Source organism: Mesitornis unicolor, unplaced genomic scaffold, assembly GCF_000695765.1.
Source record: "Mesitornis unicolor isolate BGI_N332 unplaced genomic scaffold, ASM69576v1 scaffold14214, whole genome shotgun sequence".
In the NCBI taxonomy this organism is placed as follows: Eukaryota; Metazoa; Chordata; class Aves; order Mesitornithiformes; family Mesitornithidae; genus Mesitornis; species Mesitornis unicolor.
The window spans coordinates 15,862-40,346 of record NW_010182141.1 but is presented as its reverse complement, the minus strand read 5'-3'; the positions used below and the strand labels follow the sequence as shown (position 1 = coordinate 40,346).

Here is a 24,485-nt window from a genome sequence, read left to right as displayed (position 1 = left end):
GCTCAAAAACTGATTTTTTTTTTTACATGTAGGGGTACTGCTTGTTTTCATGGAAAAGCCAGTCCCTCCCCAGTTTTTGTTTGTTCGTAGCAATGCACAAGGTTTATAACAAGTGACTCAGTGAAATGTTCTTTTTACAATGTCTCCTGAAAGTGCAGGCTGGTGGGGCACTGGAATGCGGGGATATCTTTGCTGCTGTTTCCTTCAGCAGTCTGATTCTTCGGAAAAGCATCTTCTTCTGCTTGTGTTTTCCATACCAGAGGTTTACAGAAAAATGTTTATACTACAGCTTCAAACATGTACTGAAATGCTGGAAAACCTAAAGAATTTCTGTGGATTCCTTATATTAGGATCAGATGTGGGAATGTCACATTGAATATCTGCTGTACAAAACTCAGATGATTTTAATGGAAAATAAGTATCTGAAATGGTATGTGCCTAGCAGCCAAATAAAAAAGCAGGGGGAAGGGAATGGACAGAAGAGAAAATTATATAATGGGCCAGAATTACACCTTGATGATGACAAATCCATTTCTCTGCTGTGCTGACAGAGAAAGTGGTACCTGCATTTCTGTCTTCTTTTAATGAGGTCAAACTAGTTTCTGAAGCATAGTGGAGTATTTGAGAGGAGCCTGCAATGCGAACAAGGCAGTAATCCATCTGGTTGAAGTGTCCTGTGGGCTGAGGCAGTTTCGGCTGCAGGGCAGTTTGAACAAAAAGGGGTTTTAAAGTGTGTAACAACACTTTTAATTTCTTCAATAATAACTAATCTGTCAAATGAAACTTGGCTTTTGTTCATTTTTACTAGTCTTTAAGGTAGCCTAGAATGTAAATTGCATTAAGACCAGCGATCTAACTGAGGTTGATGAAGAGGTGCATAAGCGGAACACTGAATTTACAGTATTATTTTGCATAAGAAAACTTATTTCCTTGTGAGTCAAACCAAAGTGATTTCCTTATTAAGGTTAATGAAACAAAACTTACTAACTTTGGTAAAAAGCATTAAAATGTTAAATTTCTGTAGTTCTTATTGTGTTCACTTGTGCTCAGCAGGCTTTTCATGGACAGGATTTAAAACAGTGTGTGGGTATGTGCGTGTCTGTATGTTTGGAACATAACCTTTGTCTTTGAGAAACCACAGATAGGCCTTGACAGTTACAGGTAGCCTGCTTTAGGGTAGGAAGGTATTTGCAACACTTGCCAAATGTGCCACATCGGCTGCAAATGGTGAGGATCAACCTGTCCATGACTCTTTTACCTCATCTGTAACAAGTAATAAAACCCCACTTCTTCTGTGGGTCTCACCACTGAAACTTGTGTAGGCCCCGGCTGGCTTGGGGCCTGCTCGAGTGAAGGGAACAGGAACCCCAGTAGCCTTCAAAGCAGGTTTTGTGCTCCAAATCAGGGTTACATAAACTGTTGGTAACTCTTCCATGCTTGGGAAGAAAGCCTTTAACTTTAGGAACATGTATTATTTGGGGCTGGGGGGGTGGTGGTGTTAATACCTTTTGATGGTATTGCTTAGCAGTCTTGTGTGTGATCTTGAACCTTCCTGAGAAGGGAAAGGGTGGGAATGGACACTGCTGGCAAATCCTAACTGAAAACGCTTAGTTTAAAATTTTGTGGCTGGAAATCTGATGTCAGATGATGACATTTTGTTCCTGTCCGAAATTGCTAAGAGAATAGTTAGTAGCAGGTGACCTTATATCGAAAGAGAGACAAACATTCTTCTTCATGGATGTAATTGTATTGGGAGAAAAGTATTTCTGTGGAATGCAGATGGTTTCTGGAAAGCTTGTGAGAAGCATGTAGCTGAAGAAAGAGGGAATTTGTGAATAAAGGAGTACTTGTCTACTTAGCCTCTACAAAGACTTTTTTTTTTTACCTACAGTATTGTAATTTGAGCTGTATGCTTCTTAAAGAATGTTGTTCCTTGAAAATGCAGAGCTTTTTTGAGGTGTGTAAAGATTACTGGTCTCCTCTCTCCAGTCGGTTTTCTCCTGCACTTATTAGAGGCTGCTGTTACCAACTCATGTAAAACTCTCTCTTCCCTTTATCTGGGTTCTTCATTCTCCTACATGAACAACTTGGAGGCTGGAAGAACAATCCAGAAGTTTTCCTGGTTTTCTAACATGGTATCATTGATCATCTGTATGACAGTAGTCTTTATGTGAGGCGTTCTGTAAGCCTGATAGTTCTTTCCGAACAAGGCTGATTTGGTAAGAGCTGCAGATCACTCCATTGCACATTCATGTAGAAGCATTTTCTGATACCTTACCATGGTTCATTGCCTGTGGCTTAGGAACTAAGTCTCACATAGCTCCTGTTTTAATGCAAAGTGCTGGCGAACAGCTTGTGGTGTTGTGGTCACATATTTTTTGAGTTTCATGTGTTCTTCAAGTTGATCTTCTAAATACAAGATTGTACTTTTTATTTCTGTGAATTTTTGTATGTTAACCTAATAGACTGGTGCAGACATAGCTGACTTAGTCCAAAGCTGATTGAGTCCTCACACTTCTACCCTGGCCTCAGCATGATGCTGAACTAGAACAGAGACAGTGCCATTGAGGATTTATTAAATAATTAATCAATTTTATTTATTTTCCCCATCTCTCACCTGTCAGCAGTCAGTACTTTAGAAACAAAATCCTTTTGAATAAATTATTTCAGCAAGTCTAATATGAAACATTTGTGATGAAGAACCAAAATGTTACATATATATGTTAATTGTTAGTAATTAATAACAGTTCAACTAATTAAAATTACTAATGTTCAATGGTATATTTTCAAAGACAAAACCAAAGAGAGCAAAATTAAGATGGGTGATTCAGACTGGCACTTAAATCGCAGCAGATGCCACGGTGTCAGAAGAGGTCAGCTGTAGAGTGAAGAATACAGTTAACTCTTTTTTTCCCTTTTCTGTACTTTCTCAGAATCTCTTACACAGAGGTAAAGTTATTGGTTATGACAAATGGGATTGTAGAACCATTCAAATCGAAGGGACCTGAGGTATAGTCCAAGCTTCTGCTCTCAGTACCACTGAATTTGGACAACATTGCCTGAAGCTTTGTCAAGTTGGATCTTGATCTGATTATTTCTTACTTCGGTGATTAAGTAAAAGCAGTTAGTTGTCAACTTTATTCTTGTATTGGAGTTACCAATATCTGTGGAAAGAAAAGCATTTAAATGTTAATTAAGCTTCTGAAATATTACATTATTTTTTGAAAACATTCACAGGTGCACGGATTTTGTGAAATATAGGAAGCATGTGAAGCAACAGAGACTATTTTGTAACTGAATATTTCTGGTTTTAGAGCCTCGATGAGTATGAAGATGATGAAGCAGGGCAGAAGGAGCGAAAGAAGGAGGATGCTATTACCCAACAGAATACGATACAGAATGAGAGTTCCAGTGCAGATACCTCTGGCTCATACTTATTACAGGTGAGATCTTAACACTCGTTTGTTTTGATACTTTACTCAGTTTTAAAACTCATACTGCTGCCTTATTTGTACTCCTACTTAACAGTAGATTACACTGTTACAGGTTATAGGAAACAAAGGTGAAGGTCAGGTGTTGTCATGTTACTAAAAATGGTGTTTGAAACAGACCCTTTGAGTCTTCCATAAAGAAGTGCTCTGATGTGAGACCCTTACCATGTTTTTTCATGATGAACACCAACAGAAATATTTCTGCAGAGAAACTGTCTCCTGTGAGCGTGCCTCTTTATAACTTGATCTATTGTCATTGCAGATTCTTTGGCAGGATTCCTCATTCTGAAGTGTTTTTATACTTTTTCCAAGCTGCTTGTTAGACTCTTTCTTATTGTGTTCACTCTGTTTGCACTTCTTCGACAAATATTCTGAAAGTTGTCACTTTTAGTTTCCCCTAGTGGCATTATTACCTAATGCTTTGGCTGTATTCCCATGTTCCGTGTTGTCATCCATATTTTCTATTCTTCTTGTCCAGCAATCTCAGTTTCTATTCACCAGGCTGTCTGTATTAATTGTGTCCTACACAGTTCCAAGTTTGTCACCTCTGTGTTCAAACAGGCACTACTACTTTGTTGACAGAGCACAGCAGGAGGTCCTGTCACCGACAACGCAGTAGCGAGTCCCAGTCCTAGATCTGGCAGAGGCTCAGGATGGCACATGGACACAGCAGATGGAGCCTTACAAAGTTGTAGCTGCTAGGACTTAATCAGTCTATTTCGGACTCTCTCAACTCGCGTTTTATTAGGAGACTTGCAACTTGCCCAATTTGAACAGATTTGACAGCAGTGTTAGTGCAGCTGTGGCAACTTAGTTTCCTTTTGATTCTGCTCTGTGCAACAGTTAATCCCATTCCTAAAAATTCCATACAATTTATGTTTTACATCTGAAAATTCAGTCAATTCTAATTGCCACGAACCCATATCTGTTGTAGTTCCACCTGCTAAGCAGAACACATTTCTGAGTTTATAGGCGTGTTCACCGATTTGTCCATTCCAGTAATAATTTTATATTTGTAAATATATATATTTATTGTGACATTTATGTGGTCAAACACGACAGTTAATATGGACTTAATATATGATGGATAAATATGTTGCTGAATAATATTTTGTTTCCAATGCTTAACCTGACCTTTCAGTTTTATTTTGACATTGCCAGAAGTTGCTGTTGCCCATCTAATGGACAAAATGCACAGTTTTTTGAAACTCTGGCTGAATTTGAAGTCCTTGATCCAAAGCAGAGAGAGATACGTGATTTGTTTAAGAATAGATCTGAAAATAAATCAGAGCTGAGACTATTTTTTCCTGTAGCAGGACTGTAGCTGAAATCAGCTTCTCAATTATTTTACATTGGAAATATGGAAGATGACAGATTTGGCAATCTTGTAAACATTGAAAAACCATTACAATCAGAACTGTTACTTAACTGTTACTTTAGTTAAGATGGTGTGGAAAGCCCCACCTCACTGGGTGAATCAACACTTAATCCACTCCCAAACACAAAGCAAGTGTTATGTCTGGCTCTGACTTCCTTGCTTGACTTTTCTGCTGTATTTAATGCTGTAGTTCAGGGGTTCTCAGCTTGTGGGTCACTGTGCTGTGGACTGCTACTACTCACTGATGTGTACGGGGGTGCAGACCAAGAGTAATGTTATATGTAATGAAGCTAAGAACTCTTACAAATAAGAAAGTATTTGATATCAGTGTCTTCCTAGCAGTTGTCTAGAAATGAAGTTATATTTAGGGTAATGAACACCACCTCTTTTCATATTTGAAGAAGATGTTAATGTGTGCTCGGTATAAAGACAGCATGCATCAAAAAACCTACAAGATTTGGCTGATGATTTTTTTTAAAGTCTCTTAGAAGCCTGGCTGAATTCCAGAAGGTTGAAAAACGCTACTATTATGCTAATACTCAAACCCAATAAGCATATGCAAGGCCTTGCATTTTTTGTGGAAGAATCCAGGTTGTGCTGATTCCATGGTCACCATGGTCTTCTGCCTCCTGGAACTCAGTTGTTTGGGGAATATTTTAGGAGACTGGATGGACAAATGTGTTCCCTTCTTGGTGTAATCCTGTGGCAGGAAGGGTTAATACGACTTCTGCATCATTATAGAAGTGATATCTGAGCATGGTACCTTATTGTGTTGTCTATTACTTTGTGGTGCTCTTGGAAAATTGGAGAGCAGATTAAGAAGGCTGAGAAGATTAATCCATCCCTTAAAACCTTCAAATCACAACTGGCTGTTTTTCTGGAAATTATGCCATAATCACACAGAGCTGTCATTCCCAATACTTTGCTTCACATTATCTTTGATTCTTTTCTGCTCTCATTTTATTTCAAATGTTGTAGTGTCTATGAGTGCTACTTCTTGTGCTATGCACTGTACAAACAGACTGCAGAAACTGTCCTCAGCTGTGAACAGTTTGACATTTAAGTGTAAGATTTGGGAACAGCTGAGTAAATATTTATTGTCAAAAGTGCCAGGAAACAATAAGGTATTTGATATCTTCACAGTTGTTTTTGACATTGGCATGGTGATAGGTTTTACTGTGTTCTAGATGTGTGTTTTTTCTCCCTGCTGACGACAAAAGGGGTTTCACTAGATCAGATGTAGGTGTCTTAATTTAGATGGGCTGAATCCTTTCCTCTCACTGGCAAACCTGGACCAAGCACATCAGAATGATTTTTGCTACTGATATAGCTTGGAAATAGAGAACAATCAGAGGGAGCATGAGATACCAGTTTTTGTGCCTGTGAGCATGAAAAGGGGAAGCTCTGAGTCACTTCAATAATGAGGGTCAACCTTCACGAAATAAATACTCTGAATCCTTCAAGTGAAAGGTAACGATTTATAAAAATAAGAATGACTTAGAGTATCCTGCTGTAAAAAGGAAATGCTGATCTTTATAATTGTCACATAGTAGCAAAATTTGTCCAGTGTATTTCTTAATTTCTAGTTAAGAAATTGCAGATCATGACTATTGCAGTTACCAATACCTTCTGTGTTTGGATTGACTACTGAAGATCTCTCTATGGTGATCTGCTAGAAACTCGCTCTTGGATTTGTACTGCTGGCATGAAACTGGTAGAGGAATTTTGCTTCTCAAGCATTCTGAAGCCTGTGATCCCAACGGGAGACAGAACTCGCTCTTTTTGTTAAGCCACACCAACAGTTTTGCTGTACCTGATGGCGTATTCTATACAGCTGCGAAGCCCAGGGCCTCGTTAAGGACCCTTGTGCTCTAGGTAGAAATTGTGATCAAATTGTTCCAACCATTAATTTGTGTATGCAATTGTAATGGGCATTTGAGGGTTGGACTAGATGATCTTTAAGGTCCCTTCAAACCCAAACCTAATGGTATAACTATAAATTAGTGCCACAGCAGATTGGGTTCATCGTAGTTAACTTCAATAGTGAATAGGTTGGATGGCTGATGAAGTCACCTGAACTTGATTTATTAGCATGACCATTTAGTTGTAAGTTATCCAAGAGCCTATGAAAACTGAAGGAAAACGACATCTGATCTTTTTTTAACCTTTTGTTCTAAAAAAGCTTAACATTTCACCAGAACATTGCTGGCAATTTCTAAGAGGAACATGGTTCAAAGAGATTTCCACAGAAGTGCTCTGGTGCTTAAACACCTTTACTTCAGATGTGACCCAACACGTTGAAATTTTCTGAAGCGGTGATATATGCCAGTGTTACAAAGCTGTAATTGTTTAATAGAGGCACCTTATAAGCTATGCTGAAAGCAGTAAATAAAATATATTTAGAGAATAAATGTCTCCAGTGACTTGTTAGCTGTATGTGTGAGGAACACGGGGAGCTGAAGAGTTACATGCATCTCCATTAGGAAACGCAGCTGAAAACCTGCTTCACACAAGCTTCCCCAGAGCTTTGTACTTGCATCTTATGCCAAGAATATGGTGCCAAATAAGCTTCCCAACTGGCATTGCAGTTTATACCTGTCTATTTTGCATTTCCTGACTCTTTATTTGTGTTGCAGTGTAATGTCTTATGGCGTCGTTTTGCAATTACTCTCATTATCCAGAGTATGTGGTAATTATGTTCTTACCTGACCACAGCTTCTCAAAGGTGTTTTGAATCTAGGTTGCACGTAGTTCTTGCAAAGGAGAACTGCGTGCATGCATTCAAGAGTTAGTAATACATCTTTTATAAGTACATTGTCATGATGTTACTTGGTGTTAATTTCTGTCCATAGAGAAATTGCAGTTGTGCTACAGGGCATGCCCAAATGTGTTAGGGCGTGTGTTTTATGTTCTGTGCTGTGTTTCTTCAGATGCTTGGCCAAGGATTATTTTGCATAATAATGTGTTTATAACATTGGTAGTATTTTTAAAAAGTGAGTAAACCAAATGTGATTAGAATACAGAAATATGTAAATTGGGAGGAGCTGTGTTTGAGTACATGAAGTTTTATGTAATTCTGCCAGATCAGGTTATAGGACTCTAATATTTGACAGTTAATTACCAGATAGTATTAATCTTGAGTTTTCTGTTTGCAGATTGAGAATGTGACCCACTTCACAGGGATGGTATGAAAACAGTCGTCAGTACTCGCAAAGCACTTACGCAATAGTAGTGAACACAGTAGAAAGACTCATGAGGAAATCTTAATGTATGTCTAAAAAATTTTCCTATAAGAATGTGTTAAAAAGTATTCAAATTCAATGTAGCTTAAGTATTAAAAGATCACTCAAATTTTAAAATATATTTGCATATAAATTAATTCTTGTGTGTGCAGTGTTTTTAAAGTAAATGACATGAGTTGCACAGAATTTTCTGCCCCGCACAGTTCATGACAGCAGCCAGGAGCTTCAGCTGAGTACTGTGTCCAGCTCTGAGCCCTCAGTACAAGAAGGACATGGGAGTGTTGTAGCAGGTCCAGAGGAGAGCCACAAAAGTGATTCAGGGGCTGGAGCACCTCTTCTATGAGGACAGGCTGAGAGAGTTGGGATTGTTCAGCCTGGAGAAGAGAGGGCTGCGGGGAGACCTTATGGTGGCCTTTTAGTACTTAAATAAAGGTACAAGACAGATGAAGACGATCTTTTTAGCAGGGCCTGTTGTGACAGGACAAAGAGTAATGGTTTTAAACTAAGGGAGGGTAGATTTAGACTGGGTTCAAGGAAAGAATCTTTTACAATGCAGGTGGTGAAACATGGAACAGGTTGTCCAGAGAGGTGAGGGAGGCCCCATCTCTGGAAACTTTCATGGTTAGGTTGGATGAGGCTTCGAGCAACCTGATCTCTTTGAGGTTGTCCCTGCTCACTGCAGAGAGTTGAACTAGATGACCTCTAAAGGTCCTTTCCAAACCAAAGCGTTCTGTGCTTCTATATTTAACTGCCATTGCTGGTATGGCTGGGGAGACCCAGGAAAACAAGAACACAGAAATCCCATCTTTCCATGGTTGCATATGACCAAGCCATCACTCAAGTGGTTTCTAACAATATGGGTATGTGTTCAGAGCAGTTTGAGCATGGTAATAGCAGTAAATAAGGCATGGTGGCCACTTTGTGAAAACCAAGTAAATGCAAAATAGTGAACACTACTCTCAGTGTGTTCTTCTGTGTGTTCCACCTAAGAGATCTTGTGGAAAAATGCATTGTGTAGTGATGTCGGGAAAGGTTGTATCACGATGCATGTAGTAATAAGAATTTGAATGAAAGTTGCAAAGCCAATGTTCTGACCCGTTCTGAATTGGTTGACTTGGCATTCTTAACTTTGTGTAAATGCTTTTTGTCTGTATTACTGGAGACGGGGAAAAAACCCAACAAACAAACTCTACACCATGTAGTAACTTTTTAATTAATCCTCGAAGTAACTTCTCCGAGTGCAAGAGTAAAAATGTTGCATCATGGTCTTGTCTGGTATAACTGAAGGCTTTAAAGACCCTGAATGAATTGTTTTACAGAAATGAACTAGTTTTTAGCTAAATTATGTGTGTGTGTTTTAATTGAAACCGAGTTTTGGAACAGTGGAGTCTGGATTTCTCAGCTGAATGGGCTGTGTAATAGAAATTATTGTAGTGGCATAGGTTTCTCTGCCAAAATCCTCCTCCACTCCTCTCATGTGAGCAAATTTAGTATATGTGTGCCTATGTGCAGTGCTGCTGATCCATGCATGTTCAGTGGGTTTTACATTCCCAAAGGATCTGCACATGCTCAGCAAATCTGATTCAACTATATTGTGCGTGCACTATCTGATACCGCTGCTTTTGGAAAGTGCTTACATGTGAAATTGTGGTCCTCTTTGCCCCTAAGAAGTCAGGAAGCTGAGAGCCAGCAGTTACTGATGTGGACAGAAGGGAAAGGGGGTAGCTGTCAGCTGGCTTCGAGCCACCTGATGTTGTTTGGCCAGTGGTGTGTAGCCTGGTGGACGCAGGTTGGGCATCCTTACTTTGAGGCATCTGACAACCACCCTTGTTAGGAAAATATTCATACATGGTTATCAACATTTGTTTTAATAACTGATCAAACATTTGTTTGTGGAAAGGGTCATTAGTGTTCAATGCCTGATCATTGTCAGCATAAATTTGATTTCCTTTGACAAGCAAACTTTGCTTTTCTTAGAAAGAAGTACAGAATGTTTATCTCTCTTAACATCTGTGTTCAGTAAAGTTTAATTTAGTGGGTAAGTGGTTTAAGCTTAAAATTTGGTTTCAGGAATGCATTTCACTCTCAGTAAATAAAGTGAAATGTACCCATGAAGTCTCTTATAATTGAATACTCTTTTTTTGTGCCTGTGCACAGGTACAACTGTTCATCATAGGGCCTGCATTAGAACTAAAACTGAATCAAGCCGGTATCTGCGAAGGCAAGGCGGTGTGGAGGCTTCTTACTCCTGCTTTAGATTGATGGTTGTGCCTAGGAACAGCTGGGGTCTCAGCACAGCCTCCTCCTCAGGTACTTGCTAAATCCCTGTGCAGACCAAGTGGGAAGCAGAGTGTGTAAGTCAGGATTTCTTCCTTGTAGTTACCCTCAAGTTTGGTTGTGATCCTTCCATTAAGATTTTTTTTTTAAGGGGGAGGGGCTTTGTTTACTTTTATTTTTTTTTCCTTATCTACAGATGTTGGTGCTTTGTACTCAGCCTGTATGAGCAGGTGTTTGTGGTGGTGTTGCACTGTTTCTTTTACTGTTCATGAAGCTGTGCTCCAGAATTGCATAGGCTGGTGCATTAGCTGGTGTTACACTGCTTTGGAGCTGTTATACAGCCATAACGAATGGGAAGCAGTTTCTCAAATTCCCAAATAATGTTTAGAGCAGTCGGTAAGAGCCTCGTGTGAAGGACTTAATTTTCTTTCCTGCATGCTTTCTTTTTTGAACTGGCATCACTTCTTAACTCCGCTAACTGAATGCTGGTTTGAGAAGATTGTTTTACCTCTGAAAGGGTCAACATGGAAATTATGTTCAGCTGTCAAAAATGATGATGTCTAAGTGGGTGTCTCCTCCCAGTCTTCTCTTAACATTTCTTGACGGGGGTGGGGAAATGTGATCCTGTAGATGATACACCATAGCTGAGGTTTCTGTGGGAAGAAGAGTCCTCAGGTAAATACAAATTTACTGAAAAAGGAAAGAGTTCCAGCCATATCTGCTTATACAAGTAGATGAGACAGCCTGACTGCTAGCAAAAGCTTCTGTAAGGTATGGTAATATTCCTGATTCCTACACTTTTCTGCCATTCTATTCTAGAGAGAGAATTTTAGTTAATACTGCTTTCATGCCAGGAACAAGTCTGAAGCCTAGCTGACAAAGTTGTAAGTACCTGTGGGGCGTGTACAGGGGGAAGGACGTTCTTCGGCAAGAACCTGCACGGACCAAGGGGATCCCTGCTGAATGTCTTTGTGCAAGGTGGAGGGGGGGGGCAACTCGCTCCTTGTAGCCTGTGTTGGCTTGCAGTTAATCCTTGTAATTAATGTGATGGCTCAGGAGGGAGGAGGAATCTGGAATTCAGAGTTGTTTGGTGGAGACAGTGTTGACTAAGTTTATATTGCTAAAAAGCAAGACCTGGGTGTGAGCTCAACTACTGCACTGCTGATAGAGCCTATGGCTTAATTATTAGCAAGGTTTTCTGGCATGGTTTTGGTTCATGCTTCCTAGTGCTTTCCTGTGTCATATCTGTTTGAGGAATAATGTGCCAGGAGCCACTCCTCACATGTGCACATCACAGCACCAAATTTGGCTGCCTGTGTAGCGCTGCAAGGACATTACAAGCCTTTGCTGGCTCAGAAACAGCTGCGTGCCCTTAGTCAACATGCTGCAGTGTGCAACACAGACATAGGTGCCATGCTATGAAAACACTGCTTTGGGCTGTAGTTCAGCCCTCACATTATTTCAGATGCTTTTGACTGAGAGGGAACCTACAGATTAACATTTCTTAGGGACACCACGTGGGACATGGAGGAGACCCACCGTCACGTGCTTTGCAGTATGGATGTGGTGAGACTGTGTCACTTGGCCTCAGTGGCTCCACTTTGGAGCCATAGAGTAGTCTCTGGCTTGTCTGCCTCCGTTTACTGTTTTGTTAGTAGAAGCTGTCAGGCCCATTCTGCTGCTAAACTCACTGACAGTGGCCTCTCTCCTCTTTTCTTGGAACCAGCACCTAGTAGAGGTGGGCAGGATGGTTCCTTGTTTTCAGCTGGCTCCACTGAAGAAGCTGGCTTTGTCACTGGTTGTGTTTCCAGTGCATAGTGTGCAAACCACTGTGCAGACAAGTCAACAAGCAGCTCGACACTCTGAGGTGAGGCTGAAAAAGTTACAGTGCTCTGTAAAATGTGAGACAGATCCCATTGAAAATAATTTTGGGAAACTTTATTTTGTTTGTATGTCTGGATACAGAGTGGTGTGTTGTGAAGGGGCTGTGCATGTAGATCCATGCAGGATTTTATATTCACGCTTCCTATAAAGTACTTCAGTAAATTCTGTTTGTGTTTTCGCTGCCGTTATCTCTACTGTGGGTTTCATATCATGACTTAGCTCATTAGGGAATTTTAGGAAGCCTACATTTTCAGTTTATGTCTATTCAACAGTGATCCATGGGGGGTCATATATTGGAAATTATCACTGTCTTTCTGATCGCTTTCCTAGCTCTGCTGTGTCAGTGAGCACCTGAGACTTCATCAGGCTTTGTCACCCTGATCTACTCACCTCCTTCATAGCTTTTGCACTGAGTGCCACCTACTTGTCCTGAACTTCTGCTCTGGCTCTTTGGTGTCAAGTACTGCTTGGCCATAGAAATGAAGAATAACAAATGAAGAAAAAGCTCGGTTCATGTATTTTCAGTTTTCTTATTTCTGGGAGCTGTTTTCTTCTTGATGATTCATGACTTCCCTGGGAGTTACTTGTTTTACTTGCAGGTATTTCTTTAATTTTTTTCCTCTCACCTAATGTCCTTGATCTATTTCTTCATAGGTAGAAACTGAGGATACTTACCTTCCTGTTAGATGCCTGATTTAATTCCCTAGATGTTCTTGCAGTGTTTCTCCGTGGCCTCCTGGCTCTGTGTAAACAGGGAGATGAGTCATAACCTCTTTGGCTTCAGAGGAATAATACGTTTCACTTGAACCCAGGCGTTTTCACAAGCCTATGTTAGTTTTTGTTTGAAGTCCTTATTAATCACATATTAATTAAAGGTAGTTGGATGAGTTTGTTAAAAAAAAAAAAAAGTTAAGGTTCACTTAAGTTAGTGAACAAGAATTAAGGACACAGCTTTTCCCTGACTAGAACTTATTTTTCCCTGGTGTTTTTTGGTTTTGGGTTGTTTGTTTTTTTTTTTGCTTCACAAGTGATAAGTAATAATTTTGAAACCTTCAGGACACTGTAAACATACTATAGTCTTACTTAAATCACATGACTATCAATCAACATGAAAACAATATAGGCAGATGGTTTCAGAAACCGATTCCAATAAGAGACAGCACTGAGTATGAACCACCTTGGACCCTGCTATGTCACAAAACCAGGGCTCTGCCACAGCCATTACATCCAGCTGGGGAATAAGCTTGGCGAGTCAGAGCAAGAACAGGGGTTCCTCAGCTATCTGCCATGGTGATAACCAGAAGGCCTTCCACCCTTCTAGGGAGAAAGCTGTGTGCTCAACTCCCTCTCTGAAATGCCTGTATGCCAGTGCACACAGCATGGGGAATAAACAGGAGGAATTAGAGAGCTGTGTGTGGTCGCAGGGTTATGATCTGATTGCAATTACAGAGACATGGTGGCACAGCTCACGTGATTGGAATGCTGTCATGGATGGCCATGTCCTTTTTAGGAAAGACAGGCAAACCAGGCGTGGTGGTGGAGTTGATCTTCATGTGAGAAAACAACCAGAATGTATTGAGGTCTGCTCAGGGGCAGATGTTAAGAGCTTTGTGGGTAAGAGTTAAGGGGCAGACTAATATGGGAGACACAGTTGTGGCTGTCTATTACAGGCCATCTGATCAGGATGAGGAATTTGATGAGGCTTTCTACAAAGAGCTGAAAGTAGCCTCATAATTACAGGCCCTGGTTCTTGTGGGGGACTTCAGTTACCCAGACGTTTGCTGGAAAGGCTACGCAGCCAGGCGTGCACAGTCCAGGAGGTTCCTGCAGTGCATTGATAACTTCTTGGTGCAGGTGGTGGAGGAGACAACAAGAAGAGTGCTGCTGGACCTTGTACTGACAAAAGAGGAGGGACTGGTTGGGTGTGTGAGGTTTGGGGCAGCCTTGGCTGTAGTGACCATGAGATGGTGGAGTTCAGGATCTGGCACAGTAGGCACAGAGCAAAACTTTGGCCCCTTCAAGGAACTGCGTGGAGAAATCCCATGGGATAGGGCAGTACAAGGTAGGAGGGCCCAAGATAGTTGGTTAATATTCAAGCACTATTTCCTCCAAGCTCAAAATCTGAGTATCCCAATGAGTAGGAAATCAAGTAAGGGAGCCAAGAGACATGAATGGCTGAGCAGGGAGCTACTGATTAAACTCAAGTGGAAGAAGGAAGTTTATAGAACATGGAAGAAGGTGCTGACCACTTGGGAGGAATGCAAGAATGTTGTCAGAGGATGTAGGGATGCAACGAGGAAAGCTAAGGGCTCCTTAGAATTAAACCTGGCAAGGGAGATCAAGGACAAGACAGGTTTCTTCAAGTACATTGGATGCAAAAGGGAGGCTAGAGGAAATGGGGGCCCGCTGCTGAATGAATTGGGTGCCCTGGTGACATAGGATGCAGAAAAGGCCAGAATGCCTTTATTGCCTCCATCTTCACTGCTAAGGTCAGCCCTCAGGAATCTCAGACCTACAAGACCACAGAGGAAGTCAGGAAAAAGAAAGATTTTGCCTCAGTCTAAGAGGATTGGGTTAGAGAGCAATTAAGTAAGCTGGACATCTGCAAATCCATGGGCCCCGATGGGATGTGACCATGAGTACTGAGGGAGCTGGTAGAGGTCATTGCTAGGCCACTCACCATCATCTTTGAAGTCCTGGAGAACAGAAGAGGTGCCTGAGGACTGGAGGAAAGCCAATGTCACTCCAGTCTTCAAAAAGGGGAAGAAGGAGGATCTGGGTAACTACAGACCAGTCAGCCTCACCTCCATCCCTGGAAAGGTGATGGAGCAGCTTGTTCCTGGTGGCATCTCAAAGTATGTCAAGGGAAAGAAGGTTATCAGGAGTAGTCAATGTGGATTCACCAAGGGGAAGTCATGCTTGACCAGTGCTTTTACCATGGGATAACTGGATGAATTGTTGAGGGGAGGGCAGTGGATGTGGCTTTCAGCACTGTCTCCCATGACATACAGCCAAACTTAAGAAATGTGGATTGGATGACTGGATAGTGAGGTGAGTTGGGAACTGGCTTCCTTCCTAAAGAAAGCATCATCCTTGTATAGACTGTAATGCCATTGTCTTTCTACTTTTATAAATGCCTACCTGAAGCAGTCACTCATTATTCAGCAATATGTGACCAGAGGGTATATTAACCTTAAATTTCCTCTCTTTAGCACAGGTAAAGAACCTGGATTTTCCTTTCCCCCTGTGACATTTATTTCAGATCTTGCTTGTTTACACCAACTACTTCACATGGAAGAGGTTGTTCTATATTGCTGATCTGGAATTAAGTATCTGGGTGACATGATATCAAAATAGTTCTGGGTTTTAATCTCCAGAATATAGGAATGTCTTTTTCTGTGTTATTCATTAGGGCACATTTTAAAAAGATCAGCTGGATATTAATGAAGCAGGGCTCTTTTAAAATGTGTTGGTTCCAACTTGACAGTACAAATCAGAGGAAGATCAAAATATGGAAAATTTTGTCAGGCTGTTTAAGAACAGTAGATCAGCTTTTGGTTTTGGTTAATTTTAGCAGGTTCCTGTTTCAGTTTACTTTGTAACTGATTAATAGGTGGTGATAACTTCGTGCTTTCTTAACAGTTTTAGAAATAAAAGCTCATTTTTAGAATGGCTGCTTATAAAAGAGATTTATTGGGTAAGTAAAGAGTCTTTAAGGTCATCTCTAGGAAACCCACACCAGGAAAAAAGAAAATATAACGCATCTCGGAAATAGATGTAAAATCTTGGCAGCTGGGAGAATGAGGAGAGGGAGCCTGGCGGGGCTTGCTTTGTGCAACTCTTCTGTCCAAGTAGAGATCTAGAAGTGCACAGCTACAAGGGGTGCAGGTAGTTGAGTGATAGAGTTGCTGCTTCTGGAAAAAGTGGTTTCTGTGGAAATAATCGGTGGAGATTTTGGCTCTTTTCCTCCCCTCCTCCATGCTGAAAGCATTTCCATTTAAAGTTGAATTTGTGTTGCATTCCTTGAAAAACATCTCTAGAAATTTTCAAGGGGTTTACAATCATGAATGGAAGTTGAATGATATCTCCATGACTCTGTTGCTCCTGAGATATTCTTGCTTCTGGGGAATTTCAGTGGGAGGCGGAAGGGGTGTACTTCTTTTTCTCCTGCTTTTCATACCTGCAATTATTCCCGATCTGTGTTAGATCAGATTGCCTTTCAGCTGTCAGCATTCAGATGTTATCTCACTTTAATATCTGAATGAAACTTAGTCTGCATTGCAGGAGATACGTGGCTGCCATTTCCAAGGACACGTGAGGTTGCACTGAATGTAAGAAGAAAGTGGCTGTAGTTAATCAAGGTGTGACTCAAGAAGGAGATGAGGGTTAACTTGACTGCCTGGATGGAGATAAACCTACCTGTTCCTTGATAGGTAAAAAGGCAAGAAACCCCAGCAATAGACCTCCTCCTTTCATGCACTGAAGTTGTTTCTGCTCACATCTTGGAGAACTTATAGGAAGCTTTGTAGGAAACCCGTATGTGCATTGCGTGCGAAAACTGAAGTTGTTTTGATGGCGTAATGTCAGTCAAAATTTAATCTCCTGTGTTGCAAGAATATGATTACTTAGCCATAGTTTACACCAGTCTGTAGTCAAATTCTAAAACTGCACGTATTCTGCATGCCAGTATAAATACCAGTGTGCCCTGGCAGCGTGACTTGATCCAGGCAATTTGCTTTAATTGTTTGCAAAACTTTTAGGTGGTCTTTCAAGGGATTCCAGTGAAGTGTTTTCATAGTCTAGTTGACTCCAGAATTTGTTTGTACATGTTTAAAAACAATGTTTTTAGTGCATTTTAACTAGTGGATCTGTAATGGTAGGGGTGGTTTAACATCTGGAAATCTTTGTCAAACACTTGTAAACGCAGACAACTCTTATTTATTTAAAGCCTGATGACCAGCTTGTTTATGGAATCTGTGTATTGGCCAGACGAAATACCAAGACGAGCCAGGAGCAGAGAGGGGGAATTAGCAAAGTTGCTTACATCCTGGTTTGACAACATTTTAATTGACAGAAAATGGTTTCATTAATAGGAATAGACTCAGCTGCCTTTACACATTCCCTTGTGCAGCAGGTGTGTGTGTTAGGCTGTGTGGTGAATCAGATGAAGGAGCTCAGGTGCCATTGCAGACAGATCTTTGCCTTTTCCTTGGTCATTTTCACTTAGATCTCACCCTGTTGTGCATTAATATGTGGCTGCACCAACACTTTTGCAAAAGCCAGAAATCATCAGTTTTCTGGAGCAGTGCTGCTTTATGTCAGTCTGCAGAGTTCTTGAGCTCCCAGTGGAGATGGAGCAAGACTACTTGATTATATCGTCATTTATTAGCAATAGTATATACTGTTAAGAGGTAATGCAAGCTGCCACAGACCATGTGCAAGAAATAAAAGTAGTTTTAAAACTGCATTTTGAATCCTGTACTGAAACAAGTGTTTGATTTCCAACCCTGGATAAAGAACTGATGTTGTTAGATGTCTTTGGCAGCAGTATTTTTTTCACCGCTATGAAGGAAACCATTAGCATAATTGCTATGGACTAGTTCTTTACTGACTGCTTTTCAGTTCAGGATTTCCAAAGACAGTAAAGAGAATTCCTTTTCTAAAGGGAGATGTTCAAATAAACTGATGTCTTCATTGCTCATAAACAATTATATTGATAACTCATTCATTTTTATAATAATTACTAGGTATCTTAAACATGGGTTAAAACTCAAAGCTTAAAAATATTAAAGGATATAAACAAAGTTTGTAAATTAGTATTTACATACATGCCTAAACATTTGCTTTTAGGTTAATTCTTTTCAGAGCAGGAATCTTCTTCCTTTCTCCTTCCTTTCTTCATTTTCTGCCAACCTGCTCTTCTCCAAAAGTGCTGGAGAAGACAAGATCTTAAACTGTAAGAGATATTTGCCTCATTTTAAGAGCTTTTGACTAGTTTGAAAGCTTAGATTAATTTTTGATTAATAAACATATAATGTTGTTTCTAGTATAACTACATATATTCTTGTTCCCAGCAACTTTTTGATAAATAACGCACAAAATAAATTTCATAACATGAGAACAGAGACAAATAATATTTCCCTGGTACTTGCATCGTCACCTTTAAGAATGATTGGTTTGCATTTAGAAATTCCAGAATAATAGAAGTTGCAGTTTACCAAATCTCCAGTGTTGATTTGGTTATCAGAAGAGATTGTTTTTATGCATCAGATGTATATTTTTAACGTTTTGTTCATAGTTAGTTTTAAATACAAAATTAAAACCCACTCATATTTGCTGTAGAAACATCTGCTACAATTGCTAGTTAATTGGTTTTTTAGTTTTAACAGCTGTCATTTGTGGCAAATGTGAGTATTTGCCATGTACTTTGTCCTTAAGCATTTGTTTGCTTTCCCAGCTTTCTCTTTCTGAAGAACTGGCTTTTCTGAATAGTACTGCCAAACTTGTAGAAGTCTCCTGTTGAGACAAATGTACAAGTCTGTGTATATTGATTGCTTTACAGCTTATATGTGCATTTACTATATGAAAAGGTCTTAGCAAATTTGAGGGTATAGGATGCATACGTTGCATTTCTTTGGTGCCTAGAGTAGAAAACAAGCATCCAAGATCCAGAAATGTTTGTACACAGATGTGTGTTTCACTAGTCTGCAAACTCACGTTCAGATTCTCCCTTTTTCGTGAGTTCTGCCTTTCGCTATAAGCAGAGTCATGTGTTCATGAGAAAGCATGGGTATATAACATCAAGGCTTCAGCGTTTTCCTAAAAAAGAAGCTGTTTAAAAAATAAGAACTGAAGAAGCTGAGAGCTCAGAGTTCCTACTTTATTGGCAAGAGTTGTATCTACAGACAGGCAAAATTTTGACCCAGTCATGTACATGTCTCTTTTCTCCATCCAAGCTTGAGACAGTTGAGCCACTTGTCTGTGACTAATGGGACAACCAAGATGTTTGAGACCATTGCCACCAACAGCTGCGACTGATAGTACTGATCAGGTATTTCAGTTTTCTTATACAGTGAGCAAGTATCTTAACATATGAGACGAAACTACTTGGATCTCCTCTCACACATCAGTTATTGCTGACTGTCTTAAAGCTAAAAATCAGGCCCTTACAGTCCTCTGTATGTAAAAATGCAGATAGGCAAGTCCCTAAGTAACAGTAGTAGAAGGCAGAATGAAATCCTCTGAAGCTGCCAGATGTTGGGTATGTGTTCACGTAAGCTCACTAAGCTGGGAGAGGAATATAGATGCAGAGCTCAGATGAGCAGAGCAGGAGCACAGAATCATTAAGGCTGGAAGGGTTCCCAGGAAGTCTTTTGTCCAACCCTGGCAGACAAAGCAGTGTCAATGAGAGCAAATTGCTCAGGACTGTGGCCAGTTGGATTTTAATTATCTCCATGAATAGAAACTTCATAACCTCTCTAGGCAACCTGCTCTAGTGCTTAATCTTGCAGTGAGACAGTATTTTCTTATGTTTAAGTTGAACTTCCTGTATTTCTGTGTCTATCCATTGCCTCTCATCCTTTCTCTGGGAACAGTGGAGTAGGGCTCCATCTTCTTTACCCCATCAGGTGTCTATGCACATTGACAAGGTACCTCCTGAGCGTTCTCTTCAGGCTGAACATTCCCACCGCTCTCTCCTTCTCCTCATGTTAAGTGCTCCAAACTTTAAATCATCCGCGTGGCCCTTTGCTGGAGTCTCTCCAGTATGTCTTTCTCGCAGTAAGAAGCCCTGAGTTGGACCTGGCACTCCAATGTGGCCTCCCCAGGGCTGAGCAGAGGGGAAGGATCACCTCCCTTGACCTGCTGACAGCACTTCCTGAGGATGCCATTGGCCTTCTCTGCCGCATGGACACATCGATGGCTCATGTTCAGCTTGGTGTCCACCAGAACCCCAAGTCCTTTTCTGCCCAGCAGCTTTCCAGCTGGTCCACAGCATGTACTGGTGCTTGGCATTATTCCTCCCCAGGTGTGAGACTTTGCATTTCCCATTTTTGTACTTCAGGAGATCTCTGTTGAATCTTTCCAGCCTGTCAGTGTCCCTCTGCATGGCGGCACAGCCACCTGATGTATTATTAAACACTCATCCAAGTTTTGCGTAGTGTGCAAATTTGCTGAGGGTGCACTTTGTCCCATCCTCTGGGTCATTAATGAAGATATTAAACAGTACTGGCCCCTAGATCAACCTCTGCAAGTGACTGGTGTCCAGCTGGACTTTGTGCTGCTGGTCATAACCCTTTGAGCCCAGTCGTCCAGTTACTTCTCGTTGCACCTCACAGTCTACTTGCCTGGCCCATATTTCAGTAGTTTGCCTATTCATGTGTTATGTGGGAAGGTGTTGAAAGCCTTGCTTAAATCGAGATAAACATCATTTGCTCTCCTTCATCCACTGAGCCATTCAGAGCCTTGGAGAAGGCTGTTAGGTCAGTCAGACATGACCTCCCCTTTGTGTTTCCACGCTGATTACTTCACATCACCTTCTTGTCCTTCAGGGCTTGTTCCATCACCTACTCAGGGACTGAGGTAAGGACTGACCTGTAGTTCCCTGGACCTTCCCCCTTCAAGATAGGAATGATCCTTCCTTCCTTCCTTCCTTCCAGTCCTCAGAAACCTCCCCCTGCTGCCATGACCTTTCAGAGATAAGGTACCCGTTGCAAACTTTAATAATAGTGTTGGTACCACTTAAAATTTATGTTTACGTGACCTTTTAGACTGTCAGTAATGATAAAACAGTTGTCAATGTTAAGCAAGCAATTTTACGCCACTTTGTGGGTTTTTTAGATAATTCCTGTGACTTGACTTTGTTGAATTTTGTTGTTGTTCTTCTTGTATTAGGGGAAGTGTAGCACATGTTGCAGAAGTTGAAAATGCTTCATAAAATAAAATGCACTTAGAGATCAAATTTTGCTACTATAATACAAATATGATTGTCAACTTTACTTTCTGTAATAAAGTAAGTATTTTTATCCTATTTTTTAGGTTGTTTATTTGCTTAAAAAGACATTAATACACTGATTAGTGAAGGTAGTGCAGTGTTTTGTGGGATTTTTTACTGGATAGAATTTCTCTTGCATCTGGTTTTGAGAACTCATTTATTCCTCTGCCTGCAGTTAGTGTCATAACTAGAGAAAATTTCATGCTTGCCATTATTTTTCCAGTAAAGACAATTTTTCAGTTCATTAACTCCTTAAATATTCTTTCCTGACTTTGTACCTATTATTTGCCGATGCTGGGGGAAATTTTGTCTATGGCTGCTGAAATAATTGGTTTGTGTTCTTACAACATCCTAAAAAATACTTGTGGACTTACTCTGCCTAATCTGAGCCATCCTTTACCAGTTGAAACATGTCTTAATTTTTCTGTGTGATCAGACTGGTGTTGGAAAGCTACAAGTGTAGCATTACTGATGCAAGCATTTTGTTTCAGGTTTTCTTATTTGTATGTAACATGCAGATGTTTCTTCAGGGACTATGACACAATAAATGAGCCCTTTTCCCCACTGATCTTTTTGTTTCCATATGCATGGAAAGTGCCTCCAGTTTTAAGATGTAACCAGAAGCTTTTGTTTCAGGGTTCTGAGCTGATGTTCAGAAGCAGTAACATGGTCACAGTAATCCTGGTGTTCTCTCTGTTCCTGACAGCAAGATAGCGCAAAACTGAGTTGTACAGCAGCTCTTTGAGGCATGGGCCTCCTGCTCTTAACTGCAGGCTTCATTTTCTATGGAGTGATAAAGTATTTTGGAAGTACAATTACAAGAAAAATGTTAATTAGTTTTTCTTTTCTGTTTCTTTTAGGACTCCTCCAGGATGGTTTCAAGCAGGTATAAAAGGTATGAGATTTTTGTACACAACACATTTATCTACATATAAAGTTCTGCCAGAAATAAAGCTGATTTTAATGCATGTTTGTAGTAGAGGCCATCATACTGCTACTGTAGATACATAGCGTGATGTTGGGGTAAGGACCTGAGAGATGCAGCAAACTTATCCAAACCCCTCTATTATGCTACTGTTTTAAAAAAAATTCAGCTGGTATTTCTGTAGCTGGTATTTATATATACCAGTGCAATACAGTTTCCCAAGCAAATGTCTGACTTGACTACACATTACCTAGGAGCTAATAGGTTCACAGTTAAACTTCAGAAGATGGTGGTTCATAAATTTATACAGGAAGATAATTTTATTACTCTCCACAGTAATACTGAAATAAATTTCTATGGTTTTGTCATACTGCTGTCTCAGTTGTAGGGGATGCTGCCCAGATGTAGCATTTCCTGTTTATTGGTTGGTTGTCATTGAGCCAAGTGTTACCCTGGTCAATACTCAAGTTTTTAAACTGAAAGATATTTCAGAAGCTCCTAATGCACCTGACCAGTGTGTGAAATTTTTGCCCATGTGCAAGTAATATTGGCAAAGCTATCATAATGATTAGGAAAATGTGATGGTAACATGGTGTCTAATATATGTCACCTGAAGCAAGGCATTTTTGTAGACATTTTTATGACAAATGAGTATATTCTCTTTTAGATAACCTTTACTCAGGTAAAACATGTAGATGGTTAATTGATCTCTGTGTGTGTGTGTATATCTGTCTATATCTCCTGGCTATAGAAGTAAATGCAAAGAGCACCTTCAGTTATCTAGTTTTCACTGGTGCATTTTCCACCCCTCAGACTTGTTCACCTATAGCATCATAGAATGGTTTGGGTTGGAAAGGACCTTAAAGCTCATCCAGTCCAACCCCCTGTCATGGACAGGGACACCTCCCACGAGACCAGGTTGCCCAAAGCCCTGTCCAACCTGGCCTTGAACACTTCTACGGAGGGGGCATCCACAACTTCCCTGGGCAACTTGTGCCAGTGTCTCACCACCCTCATAGTGAAAAATAATAACCTATCCTGTTATGCTTTAGATTTCTTAGCGTGGTACTGTCTTTTATATTTATATTCCTGGCTTCTCATAAATCTAGTTGAGTGATGCTTTTTATTGCTCTAGGGTTGTTTTTTTTAAATCACTTTGTCTTTGCAGAATGGGTGAACTTACTGTGACAACCTTACAACTGTGTAATTTCATTATCACTTTCTTATTAATCAAACACATTTTAGTTCAGTCTCCATTTCCTCTTCGGTCCTCAGGCAGAATTTCATTGCTGTTTGTATCTGCCGAATACTTAGTGGTGTGTGTCATCGTACTTTGTGGCTTTTCATAAACCTTATCTTTATTTTGTTCACATGCTGTGTATCCTCACTTGCAAAAACTTGGTTGTGTGAAAGGTGGTAATAAATAGAAGTTTGTGCAATCACATTCGTAGCGTATTTGTAAAAAAGCTAATTCTTCTGATTAGGGTTGCAAAAATAGGATACTCGAAAGCTAGAAAATGCTAAAATAAGACTTGTTTGTGGAGTCTTCATTCGGTCAGCTTTAGTTATGTGTAGGATGTACATTCTTTGTGAACTTTCCCCCTCAGGACTGGCATCACATTCGGGAGGAATCTGACTTCCTGTGAGCTGCTGTTCAGTATTTTGTTATAGATGTTGCCTTCTGTCTTACTCATTGCATAGTCTTCAAACATCATGTTGAAAACAGGATTATTTTCCTATCAGGTCACCACAGGGCTTGGTGCTCACAAGTACTAAGTGTGTTTTATTCTAACTGTACCTCCATGCAATGTCCACTGTGATTAGAGCTAACAGTATCTGTTGGTTTTCCTCTATATCTGGAAATTTCTGCCTCTTCCGAAGTACTTTTTCAGATAAGAGTACCTGAACAAAGTATGCCTCCCAGTGGCTTCACTTCTGGTGTGAATGCTAAAGGGGTCGGGACCAGAGTCCTCTTCTGCCAATGTTTCCCTTGTTTGTCCCTTCCACTGTCTTCAGTCAGGTCTTACAGCAAACAGCCTTCTCTGCAGAGATTCAGGTCACTGAGCTCTCACTTGAGTCCCACATACAGTAGAAGTCCTTTGGAAACAGAAAATGCCGTTCTGTGATTACACCTGGAACTGGAATTTGCATTCCAAAAGGCTGGATTGAGACCATAAGCTGCTCGAAGGCTTGAATGTGTTCAATTTACCGTGTTTTTAGCAAATTTGGGCATACTCCCTTAGGTTTTCAAAGCAAACGGAGAGCAAAGCGTGTTCTCGCATACGGACAACCACTT

At 40.4% G+C, this 24,485-nt stretch overlaps 1 protein-coding gene across 1 annotated transcript in view; it reads left to right on the top strand.

Annotated features, from left to right (window-relative positions):
• PAWR (PRKC, apoptosis, WT1, regulator) overlaps window positions 1-24,485 on the top strand; it is a 37,772-nt gene that overhangs the window by 214 nt on the left and 13,073 nt on the right. The window contains exons 2-4 of the mRNA XM_010183682.1: window positions 2,934-3,009; window positions 3,315-3,443; window positions 22,125-22,159. Of these exons, the coding sequence (XP_010181984.1) occupies window positions 2,934-3,009; window positions 3,315-3,443; window positions 22,125-22,159 (240 nt within the window). The remainder of the gene's footprint in view (window positions 1-2,933; window positions 3,010-3,314; window positions 3,444-22,124; window positions 22,160-24,485) is intronic.